This window comes from Mustela nivalis, assembly GCF_964662115.1.
Source record: "Mustela nivalis genome assembly, chromosome: 18".
In the NCBI taxonomy this organism is placed as follows: Eukaryota; Metazoa; Chordata; class Mammalia; order Carnivora; family Mustelidae; genus Mustela; species Mustela nivalis.
In genome coordinates, this window is record NC_139037.1 from 49237158 (window position 1) to 49248642 (window position 11485).

Sequence of the window (11485 nt, forward strand, 5' to 3'; positions counted from 1 at the left end):
TGCCCAGTCTTGTCTGGGGCCTTGTCCCCATCAGCTGTTTCCTGGGGTCCCCTTCGTGCTCCTGGCCCTGTGTGTCCTGGGTCCATATACCCTCCAGGAGGTGGCAGGCCAGTCTCCAGCCTTGGGGAGGGTGACATGGCTGGGTGACCTTGTGGAAGTGATGTCTCCTGAGCCTTTTCTCCTGTGGTGGAGCCGTGGGCGCCTGGGGGTGGCCAGCCCCCCAACATAGGTGGGCACGTGGTAAGCCGTTCCTGCCAAACCCAGAGTTACAGGCGAGCCGAATGCACTCGTAGGATGTGCTCGTGAAGCTGCAGCCAGCGTGCCGTGAGGACCTCGTTGGACTCCGCACTGGCACATGCTCCCTTGGGGGGATCCGTGGCAGGGGGGCGGTGCGGGTCAGTGGAGGCCACATTGTGGGGGGGATTGATGGGCCAGAGTCCAGGAGGCTCCCCTGGGTGGCCTGCTGGGGGGACGGTGGGTGGGCGTCCTTCCCCACACCCTGGCCAGGGCTGATCTGACCTTGGGGCTGATGGCGGTCAGCACCAACCCTCCACCCCCTGCCCCAGAGTTCCGGGTGCAGGGGAACGTGTAGGAATCCCACACCGGGTCCCTCTCAGTTGGTGGGGCATGGGACAATGGGAGGAGAGTATATGGCCTCATACCTCCTGGGCAGCTGAGGGGAATCCAGGTCTGGGGGGCAGGGTGCTGGGGGGGGAGGAGGGACCCTGGGTGCTGAGTGGGCACCTTATCAGTGGTGCCAGGCGGGGCCATCCCCAGGGTGGGGGCAGCATCTCCCTGGGCCCTGTTATCAGCCCCAGAGTCCACAGGACGCTCCTCGGGTTAACGTGTAACCACATGCTGTCCCCTCCACCCCCAGAGCCACCCGCGCTCACACAGGTGCCATTCTGGGGGGTCAATGGCCAACATGGGCGCTCAAGAGGAGGGTCTGCCTGGAAAGCCTTGCTTCTTAGCCCAAGTGAGAGACGCCAGGTGTGGGAGAGGTTTGGGCCTGGGTGCTGGGGAATCCGAGCAGCCTGCGGGAATTGGGGGTCCTGCTCTCAGGTTGCTGGGCTCCCTGTGGGTCGTGACTCGGGTTCCTGGGTGGGAGTACAGTGACCCCGACCTGAGTCCTGGCTGCGGGGCGCCTGCCCCCTGGGAACTCGCTGACTCCCTTGTCTCCCAAAGCAGCCGCGCCTGTGCCTGTGGTTGAGCCCCTTCTTTGTCACCTGTGCTGCCTACTTCCTCCTCTGGATCCCTCAAGACCAGCCGTCTTGGGTCGGCGCCCTCGTCAAGTGCCTGCCGGTGCTTTGCCTGGCCGGGTCCCTGCAAGCTGCGTGCCAAGGCACCAGCCACCGCGTGCTCCTGCAGGGGGCCCTTCTGTGCTCAGCCGTGGGTGATGCCTGCCTCATCTGGCCCGACGCCTTCCTCTCTGGTGAGCAGGGTGGCCCCAGGCTCTCGCAGAACCCTCCTTCCCCTCGGGGGGTTGGGTCTTGGAAAGTGTGAGCGGCCCGGAGGGACAGAGCAGGGCTTTGGGTGCTGTGGTCTGGAGTAGCTGGTTGAGGATGGTCACACCAAGGAGTTCCCGTCTTGAAGAGGTGCCCAGGCAGGGGACCAGCAAGTGCAAGGGCCCTGGGGTGGGCAGGATGGGTAGGTGGATGGAGCCAAGTGGGGAGCAGAGCGAAATGGGGAGCTGGCAGGCAGTGGCAAGCAGAGTAAGGATGGGATGCAAGTGTGCATCTTAAGGTCACTCTGGGCCCGGGGGCAGGGTGAGGGGAACCCCCATAGGGAGTCCGATGTGGTGGGTGGGGGGGTAGGGGGCTGGCCGGTGTGGATGCTGCTGCTGGGCAGTCCTTCCCCTCGGGCTCTGCACCGGAGGTGGCCACCAGGGAGTGACCGGTCCTGTGTCCTCTAGGCGTGGCTGCCTTCACTGTGGCCCACCTGCTCTACCTCTGGGCCTTTGGCCTCACTCCGCTGCGGCCTGGCCTCCTGCTGTCCATCGCTCTGGTCTCCATGCCATACTACGGCCTCCTGCTGCTCCACCTCCCAGCCAGCATGGTCCCGGCGCTGGCGGTCTACTCCCTGGTCCTGGGCTCCATGCTGTGGCGCGGCCTGGCCAGCGGCGGGAGTGTCCGCGGGGGGGCCCTGCTTTTCACGCTCTCGGATATGGTGCTGGCGTGGGACACCTTCGTCCAGCCGCTGCCACATGCCCGCCTTGTGGTCATGATCACCTACTACGCTGCCCAGCTCCTCATCACCCTGTCGGCCTTCCAGAGCCCCCGGCCCAAGACCCACTGACCAGGGGCCTGGATGGACTGGCGGCACCCCGTGGCCTTTGGCAAGGCCCCCACAGACCCCGGGCTCCTGGACTCCTGCCTGCAAGTGCCTGTGCGGCTCGGGACCCATGAGAACCGTCTGTGGAAAACCACATCCACCGCCGATTCCCCGTGGCCGCCTTCCCTCTGCTCTGACCGCAGCCTCCCACCTGCCTCCCCTGGGCACCTGCCCCCTTCCCTGCGGCCCTGATCTAGTTCATGCCCAAGTAAAGCGGACATTGAAACAGCGACATCTCCATTATTTGGGGGAGGGGCTTCAGGGGAGGGCTGCTCACAGAAAAGAACAGCAAAGCATTCTTTCTTATTTTTAAAATTTTAATTGTATTTTTTTAAGGGCTTTTTTTTTTGTCTTTTTTTTTTTTTTTTTTTTTTTGTCAGAGTGAGTGAGCACAGGCAGACAGAGTGGCAGGCAGAGACAGAGGGAGAAGCAGGCTTCCTGCTGAGCAAGGAGTCCGATGTGGTACTCCATCCCAGCACGCTGGGATCATGACCTGAGCCGAAGACAGCCGCTTAACCAACTGAGCCACCCAGGTGTCCCAATTTTAATTGTATTTTTTTTTTTAAATATTTATTTGAGAGAGAGAGAGAGGGAGACAGCAAGAGGGAGCAGAGCAGCAGACAGAGGGAGAAGCAGGTTCCATCCCAGGACCCCAGGACCATGACCTGGGCTGAAGTCAGATGCTTAATGACTGAGCCACCCAGGTGCCCCTATTTTTTTAAATACATGTATGTATGTATGTATGTATGTATGTATGTAGAGAGTGAGCAGTGGGGAGGGGCAGAGGGAGAGAAGCTCAAGCAGACCCCCTGCTGAGCACAGAGCCTGATATGGGGCTCATTCTCATGACCCTGAGATCACGACTTGAGCCAAAACCAAAAGTCTGCTTAACTGACTGGGCCACCCAGATGCCCCTTTTGTTTTCTGAAGCCACTAAGGTCCGTTGGAACTGTTTTCACATGTACCATTCAGGGACATGAGGTCCATCCCCAGTGTTAGGCCCTGAATCTGCCCTTTGCAGCCATTCCTGTGGCAACCTTGCTGCGAGCTGTACCCAGGTCCCCCGTTCATACAGGTCAGCATTGCTGACTATGCGTGGGCCTGGGGAACATGGGTCCCCACAGTGTTCCCGGGTCAGGGTACATCCAGCTCTCGGTGACTTTTGCACACAGAGGAGCCCTGGGGAGGTGGCTCATGAGGTCTTCTCATGTGTGCACACCCAGAGATCAAGGGGAGGCCTCTGCAAAGCCAGGGCACCCCAGACGGGGGTGAGTTTTAGGGTTTGGGAGGAAGATCGAGAGGGGGAGTCACCACCACCTGTGCTAAGCAAGCATGATGTTGCCCACGAGAAAAAACATGCCTGTACACGTGCACATTATGCTAATGAAGCTTACCGCCCACCATTGTGCACTTTGGGACTCTTAAAGCAGAGGGGAGGCTTCTCCACCCATGCCGTGCTCTCAGGGACTCTTAGAGCAGAGGGGAGACTTCTCCATCCCCACTGTGCTCTTAGGGATCCCCAGAACCCGCTCCTGGGTTTTTTTTTTTTTTTTTAATTTTAAATTCCAGTGTAGTTAACACAATGTCCTACTAGTTCCAGGTGCATTGTAGAGTGGCTTTGTCCCCCATGCTCATCACGTGCTCATCAGGACACAGGCTTCCTTCATCCCCATCACCTGGCTCCACTTCCACCATCCCCTCCCTTCTGGGCGCCAGCAGTTGCTTCTCTGTAGTTAAGACTCTGTCCTGTGGTTTGCCTCCCCCCAAGAGTGGAATCCTGCACGGTTTGTGTTTCTCTGACTTAACTGGGTGCAGCATAATACCCTCCAGCCCCCTTCAGACCTTGCAAACGGTAAGATCTCCATCTTTCCGAAGGCCACATAATATTCCAGACGTGCCACACCTTCAACCACCGGTGGACCCGTGGGCTCTCTAAACTGCTGCTGCTGCTAGAAAATTCGGGGGCATGTGCCTCTTTGACTCTGTGCTTCTGTGTTCTCTGAGCTCACCCCTGCTTCTCAGTCCCTGCCCCACTGTCAGGCCACTGCATGGGAGGGCCTTGGGCCACTTGAGGCTCGCTGCTGTGGTACAACCCTAGGCAGGGGTGAGGGTTCCCCCGGGGTGCACTCTGCTTCTCCCGACCTCAGAGGCCCAGCACTGCCTTCCGTGCACACCGGCCTCGTGCCCACGCGGGGGTCGCGCCAGTTGACTCCGCCGCCCAGGTCCCCAGTGCTGCTCCCTCCCGCACGTGGAGCGCCCCCCCCCCCCCAGCAGACCTCCCACCCCCCTGGAAAGGACCAAGAAGGGACATTTCCTGGGAACACGTAGGTCCGGTCTAACAACGGTGAACTTTGGAACCCGGCCGTTGTTGGCGGGCATTGCTGTGTTGTGGCCATGTGTGAGGTCGTTTCTACTCCAGCCCAGAAAAAATGTCCTGGTCGCGGCTTTGCAGAGATCCTCTTCACGTTCCAGCCAAGTGTGTGCGGGACGCCGGGCCGGCGGGCTCGGTGGGTGGAGCCTGGGCTCAGTGGGTGGGCCGGGGGCCCGGTGGGTGGGTGGAACCTGGGCTTAGTGGGTGGAGCCTGCCGCGCTTGACCTCAGGGTGGTGAATTTAAGCCCGACGCTGGGCGCGGAGCCTACTTAGAAAGAAAAGAAAGAAGAGTGTGGACGTTAGTGGTTTATGGTATCTCCACAGAGTTGGGCAACCATCCCCGCAGTCAGCATTAGAACCTTCATCACCCGGAAAAGAGATCCCTATTCTCCAGCCTCACCTCCCCGACCACTCATGCCCTCCAGCCCAGCACAATTCATCTTCAAGTGCTCCCGATCATTTGGGATTCGGGTTGTTGTCAGCATCTCACAATGATTCCTGGTTACGACTCTACCCATCCCGGTGCCTGGGTTCCCGGACCCCAGGTGGCTCCTACCCTTCACATCCCTTAGATGGCGACTCCGTTCCACAGGACTGCTCCCCCCCTCCCCACACCCCCCATTCCCCTCGTCCATGTCCTCACTGTCCCCTGGGCTTCTGACCCACCAGATGGGGATGAAAAGTTCCCACCAGCCCCTCCTTGTGTTTGGTTAACAAGCTAGAGCAGCTCACAGAACTCGGGAAAGTCGTCCACTTACCATCACCCGCCTTGGGCTAAAGGGTCCAGCTGGGGAGCAGCCAGATGGGAGAGTCGCTATGGCCAGGTGGGGTGTGGGATGGGGAAGTGCATGGGGCTCCAGCGGCCTCTCCCCTGCCTCCAGGTGCCCACCGACCTCGCATGCCATGGGAAGTCCAGGCAAGGCTGGGGGCCCGCAAACTTGACCCCTCAGTGTCACCCCATCCTGTCCCTGTTCCACACACAGCTCTGGCCAAAATACTCTCAGATGCCCTGAGTTGTCCCAGGTCTCCACTCGCTCTTCCCCCAAACACCTGCCCTCCACCGCTTGTCGCCTTCCCCATGCCTTTCTCCACTCACCAAATCCTACTCTTGTGTGGAGACTCAGCACTGGGGCAGACACCTCCCAGGCATTCCTGCCATGCCCATTGCTACCCCAGTCAAGGCACATTCATCTCACACTGGGGTCTGTTTCCCCGACCGCCGCCTCAGCCCTGTGCCCTCCGGACCAGAAGACTGTGTTTGCCCACTGAGCTTGTGGCCCAGAAGCTGCAGGTGTTGGGTGACTGATGGGATTGGTTCCAGATGGTGAACGAATGTGGATATAGCTCCTGAAGGAGCCGTACGGGGAGAGGTTAGCATGGAGCACAGGACAATAAGGAGAGGAAGGGGGTCAGGGACTGGTGGTGGCGGGTGACAAGGTTGGCGGCTGGTGGCGGTCTGAGCAGGGATGGCATGGGAGGTCATAGAAGGAGTGGCTGAGACAATAGAACTCCGTGTCTCCTGGTCCTGGAGGCCAGAAGGCCCGGATCAAGGTGTCAGTTGGCTGGGTTCCTGCTATGGGAGTCCATGCCTATCACACTCTGGAAATGGCCGGCCTGGGGTGCTAGGGTGGCCCCATGTGTTGAACGTCTGACTCTTGACTTCGGCTCAGGTCATGGTCTCGGGGTCCTGGGATGGATCCCCGTGTCTGGCTCCACGCTCTCTCTCTCTCTCTGCCCCTCCACTCCGCTCCTCTCTCTATCTAAAAACAAATAAGCAAATCTTAAAAAGAAAGAAAAAAGAAATGGCAGACTTAAAAATGGAGGACAGACCCATGGTTGCTGGGAGATAAAGATCCGGGACAGTCAAATATAGAAGGAGGTGGCTCAAGGTCATTCCTCGGTGACAGGGCAGGGTCATATCTTGACTGGTGGTTGTTCCACGGTTCTTTGCATAGATTAAAATTGGACAGCACTACACACAAACACACACACACGTTGTTAAAACAACAGCTGTGAAACCTGAAGAATGAGGTCTGGAGCCGGGCAACGGCATTCTACCACTATCGAGCTCTTGCATTTGATAGCAAATTTTATGTGCCTGAGATGTTACCACGGGGGTTAGTGGAACAAAGCTCACAGGGGGCCTCTTGTACTATTTTTTTGCAACTTCCTGAGAGTCTTAAATAATTTCAAAACAAATTGTCGAAGAAAATGTGGAAATTTATTCATCAAAAACGCAAAACAAAACCCACCAAAGATGAACTATTTCTCTTCCCCCTTCTTCCTCTCCCTTTTCCTTCACTTTTGGGACATATCAGTCCTAAAGCCATTTGATGGGGATGAGCCACATAGGCGTTCATGAATGGTGGTGGTCGTGGGACCAGGCAGGGATCCATTGTGGGGCGTCAGGTGCAAGTGGCATGGGGGGGCGTGTTCACGTGGTGGGTGGGCCCGTGTGCAGAGTCTGTGAGACTGAGCAGATGAGAAGGGTTTCACACGGGCCAGGAGCAGAGGGTGGAAAAGGGAGCATATACAGGAGGCTTGCTTGTGGAAATACATTTATGAAGTCTACATAGGCTAGATGCGCTCTAGCAGAGAAAGGAGTTCATACTACAGAGAAGAAGTGAGTGAGTTCCACGTGAAAAGATGGCCAATGTCATTGGTCATTGAGGAAATGCCAATCAAAACCAGGAGGTACCACCTCTCCACCATCAGGGCTGGTGATGGTCAGAAAAAATCAGAGGTGTTGGCAAGGGTGGGAGAAATGGGAGCCCTTGGGCGCCACTGGTGGGATGGAACACAGAGCAGCCATGGTGGGAAACAGCATGGCAGTTCCCAAAACAACTAAACACAAATTACCATATGATCGAGCAATTCCACTAAAGGGAATATACCTGAAATAATTGGAAGCAGGGTCCTGAAGAGATATATTTTTTTAAGATTTTATGTATTTATTTGACAGAGAGAAATCACAAGTAGATGGAGAGGCAGGCAGAGAGAGAGAGGGAAGCAGGCTCCCTGCTGAGCAGATGTGGGATTCAATCCCAGGACCCTGAGATCATGACCCGAGCCGAAGGCAGTGGCTTAACCCACTGAGCCACCCAGGCGCCCCGCCGAAGAGATATTTGTACACCCATGTTCAAAGCAGCATTATTCACAATATCCAAGAGGTGGGAGCAACCCAAGCGTCCATTGACACATGAATGAATAAACAAAATGGAGACCGTCTTTATATGTATGTAGAGCAGAGGATCACTCACCAGCTGGTGGTGACTTGTCCCGAGCCTCACCAATGGCCCCCACTTCCTCCACCCCCACTGCTGACAAAGGAGCTTGGGCTGCCCTCCCCCTGAGCCTCCAGGGGGTTCCTTGTAGAGGACTTGTGGGGTTCACTGTAGAGCTGATGGGAAACACACATTGTGGGACTTGTGGATGGGCTTGGGGCAGATGAAGGGGCAAGGCACTGTCTGATGTCCTGCCCCTAAGAGGCCTGTCTTCCCCCTTCTAGCATCCAACCCAGTCAGAAGCCTAAAGGTAGAGGCTCAGCCTAGCAGTTCCATCACTCTGAGAAGGGGGTGGTCCCTGAGGGCCTAGGCCCTCAGCTAGCTATACCTCCATGGGATCCAGTGGTCTAGGGAGAGCATCTCAGGTGGTCCTCATAGCACTGTAGACACCTGGGTTGTGATGGATGCACTTGAACTCTAACTTTGAATAAATTCTTAATGCGGGCTGAACAGGACAGAGTGAGCAGCTCCAGGGAGACCCCCTGTGTGTCTGCAGGTGACAAATGACCCTCCCTCGGGCTGACCCTCCCAAAGAGAAAGAGAAAGGTCATTGCATTTGATTCCCGAGGCCCCCACAACGAAGTACCCCCAACTGGGGGCTTAAGGCAACAGAAACATGTTGTCTCACAGTTCTGGAGGCTGGAATTCCAAAATTGAGGTGTTCTCATGCTCTCTTTGGAGCCTCAAACATCTTTTCTCACCTCTTCTGGCATCGGGGGATGGCTGGAAATCTCTGGCATTCCTTGGTTTGGAGACTCATCATGCCCGTCTCTGCCTCTGGCTTCTTATGATGTTCTTCCTGTTTGTGTCCAAATTTCTCTCTCTTTCTAAGGACACCAGTCATTCAATTTGGGGCTCACTCTACTCCATGGGAGCTCATCTTTACTTGACTATGTCTGCGAAGACCCTTATCTCCAGACAAGGTCACATTCCCAGGCACCAGGGGTTAGGACGTGGACATAAGACAACCCACGCAGTCAGCAAGGTGAGGACTCGCCAAGACCACTCCCGGCTTCAGAAGAAGCTACTCACTTGGCAGCTCCCAACAGGGTCATGGATCTGTACAAGGAAGCTCAGACCGGCAGCTCCATCACCCTGCGATGGAAGGTCCCACTAACCCCCATTCTCAGGCCTACACATACTGGGTCAGAGTGGGCTGCTGGGGAACATCCCCAAGGAGACCTTGACCCCGAGGACATCAGGCCAACCAGACACAAGAGACAAATCACACCTACTATGAGGTTCAGGCCCTGGAACCCGGGACTCTGTACAACTTCAGCGTGTGGGCAGAGAGGAGCAACGTGGCCAGTTCTTTACAGGGCCTCCTTGAATCCACAGGTTATTTGGGCCCCCTTCTACCCGGTAGGGACCTAAGTCAGACCTGGGGGCAGTGGGCGGTGAGTGGACTCCAAATCCCATGAGGTCACGGGGTCATAGCTTCATAAGCTGAAGTGATACAGAGCGTGCAGGGCTCATGGGAGTTGTAGTTTGAAGGGTCTGTTGTGTGTCCCTTTGGGGAGGACAGACTATGAGACATGAAGAGGGATTTTGGTTCTGGGAAGGAAAGGATGGGCTAGTTCTCAGAGAATTGGCACCACAGGTGGGAAGTGGGGGGGTGGTGGAAAGCCCCCCCATATAGCTCCTACTGACTTCTCCTGTCCTCTCCTCCCAGCCCCAAGCCCGGTCACCATCACCTCCTGCATCAGCATCTCTGGGGGCCACGGGGTCGTCTTGACCTGGTCCTGCCCCCGAGGAGGCTATGAGGCCTTTGAGTTGCAGGTGGGTGGACAGCAGGACTCTCAGAACAGGTCGTCCTGTGGGAAGAGGGTGTCTGTGTGGGGTCTCTGGCCGGCCCAGTCCTATTCAGCCATTGTCACGACCATCTGGGATGGAATGAGGGCCCCGTCTGCCTCTGTGACCTGCCACCACGAACATAGGTGAGCAGAGCCCCACGGGGATGGGAGCCTGGAATGAAGAGCTAGCTGAACCCCACTGCCAAGGCCATGGTCACTGGAGATGGGGAAGGTGCAAATGTACTTGGTACCCTGGGGACACCTTTGTCATCAGTCTCATCACAGAAGAAATGGGAGATGAGAGGCCAGGGACTCAACATCGAGTCCCTCTTCCTCCTCTGGGTGGGGATGGTGTCGCAGCCCGGAGAGGCTCCCAGAGCGAGTGACAGAGCGTTATTAGCCGCCTATCCCTGCTTCCCACTTTGTCACACATAGGACAGAAAGTGGTAGATAAGGCCTTGCCTACAACATGACCACTGTGTGGGCACAGTGGGGCTGTGGCCTGCGTCCGAGATGACCCCTATGATCCATGCATCCCGGCTTTCAGGCTCCTGTGCAGTCCCTCCTACATGAGAGAGGCAGGTGGTTTAATGAGTAGGATGTCCCAGCAGCGATGGTGTGTGCCTTCTGTCTTGTTGTCTCTCTCGGACCATTTACTCCAGGGACAGCTGGGAGCGCGCTGGGTGGGCGCCCAGATGTCCCGTGCATGAGGCATGAGGTGAAGACCTGAGGCCTCCCACAAGCAGCCACGCCCGCTAACCCTCCTGCCAGGCAGTTCCCCAGCCGTGGCCGGAAGCCTTTGGACCCTGCAGCCCCTGCTGACATCCTGGAATCCTCCTCCCTAGCCAGAACTGCCCAGCTGGGTCGCCGCTCGACCCTCGCACACAGAACTCGGGAGAGAGGATGTGTTCATGGTTGTCTACGGCCCTCCAGTTGGGGCGATTTGGGGCTCAGCCGTGGGTCACCCATGCGCACGCGTCCCCTCGCTATAACTCACGACAGCTCCTTGAGGTGGGTTGTATTTGTCACAGGGATGGAGAAAGGGTGGGCTTTTACCATTTAGGAGACCCAGCAATGCCCGTGACCCCAGAACAGGGCAGAAGCAGTCAGCCGCTCTCCATCTGTAGACAGCGTCTCCGATTCCATTTGAAAATCATGAAGACAGGGCGCCTGGGTGGCTCAGTGGGTTGAGCAACTGCCTTCGGCTCAGGTCACGGTCCTGGAGTCCTGGGATCGAGTCCCGCATCGGGCTCCCAGCTCCATGGGGAGTCTGCTTCTCCCTCTGACCTTCTCGCCTCTCATGTTCTCTCTCACTGTCTCTCTCAAATAAATAAATAAAATCTTTAAAAAAAAAAAAAAAGAAAATCATGAAGACAGAGACACAGAGGGTTTAGATGAGTGGAAGGTCCCACGGGCAGTTAGTGGGAGGGACGTAGAGGTGGGCGTGTGATTCCAAGACTCGTGTTCTTGCTCTCATATTGCCCGTGAAGCGAAGGAAGCCACGTGTACATATAAGTAAGTCCCCCAAATACCCCAAGAAGCCCATCCGGACACTGGAGGTCTGAGGGACGGGGCAATGATTCAAACGTGTTAAAAGTCCTCATTCTAAGATTTTGTATGTACAAACTCATCTATTATTCACAGCATATTTATAAGGGGTTATAGCCTTTTTTTTTTGTAGTGAATTTGAGTCACTGTGCATTGAA

General features: G+C 56.6%; 1 protein-coding gene across 4 annotated transcripts; it reads left to right on the forward strand.

The window, feature by feature from the left end:
* The first annotated feature begins 749 nt into the window (after positions 1-749).
* On the forward strand, positions 750-2560 carry TMEM86B (transmembrane protein 86B). 4 transcript variants are annotated; one of them, XM_082709808.1, is made up of 3 exons: positions 750-990; positions 1186-1432; positions 1913-2560. In XM_082709808.1, the coding sequence occupies exons 1-3, from the start codon at positions 856-858 to the stop codon at positions 2293-2295; spliced, it is 765 nt and encodes a 254-aa protein (XP_082565934.1). In that variant the 5' UTR covers positions 750-855; the 3' UTR covers positions 2296-2560. The 4 variants fall into 4 exon arrangements, with proteins under 4 accessions (XP_082565934.1, XP_082565935.1, XP_082565936.1 ...); XM_082709809.1 differs by having other exon boundaries at positions 751-990; positions 1189-1432; XM_082709810.1 differs by having other exon boundaries at positions 854-976; positions 1189-1432.
* The last annotated feature ends 8925 nt before the right edge of the window (positions 2561-11485 follow it).

What these genes read in the sequence shown, in the direction of transcription:
- TMEM86B (XM_082709808.1), top strand. Translation starts at nt 856, where the DNA reads ATGCTGTCCCCTCCACCCCCAGAGCCACCCGCGCTCACACAGGTGCCA. An exon ending in GCCCAAGTGAGAGACGCCAG is followed by an intron (nt 991 to 1,185) that starts GTGTGGGAGAGG and finishes TGTCTCCCAAAG; the next exon opens with CAGCCGCGCCTGTGCCTGTG. An exon ending in GCCCGACGCCTTCCTCTCTG is followed by an intron (nt 1,433 to 1,912) that starts GTGAGCAGGGTG and finishes TGTGTCCTCTAG; the next exon opens with GCGTGGCTGCCTTCACTGTG.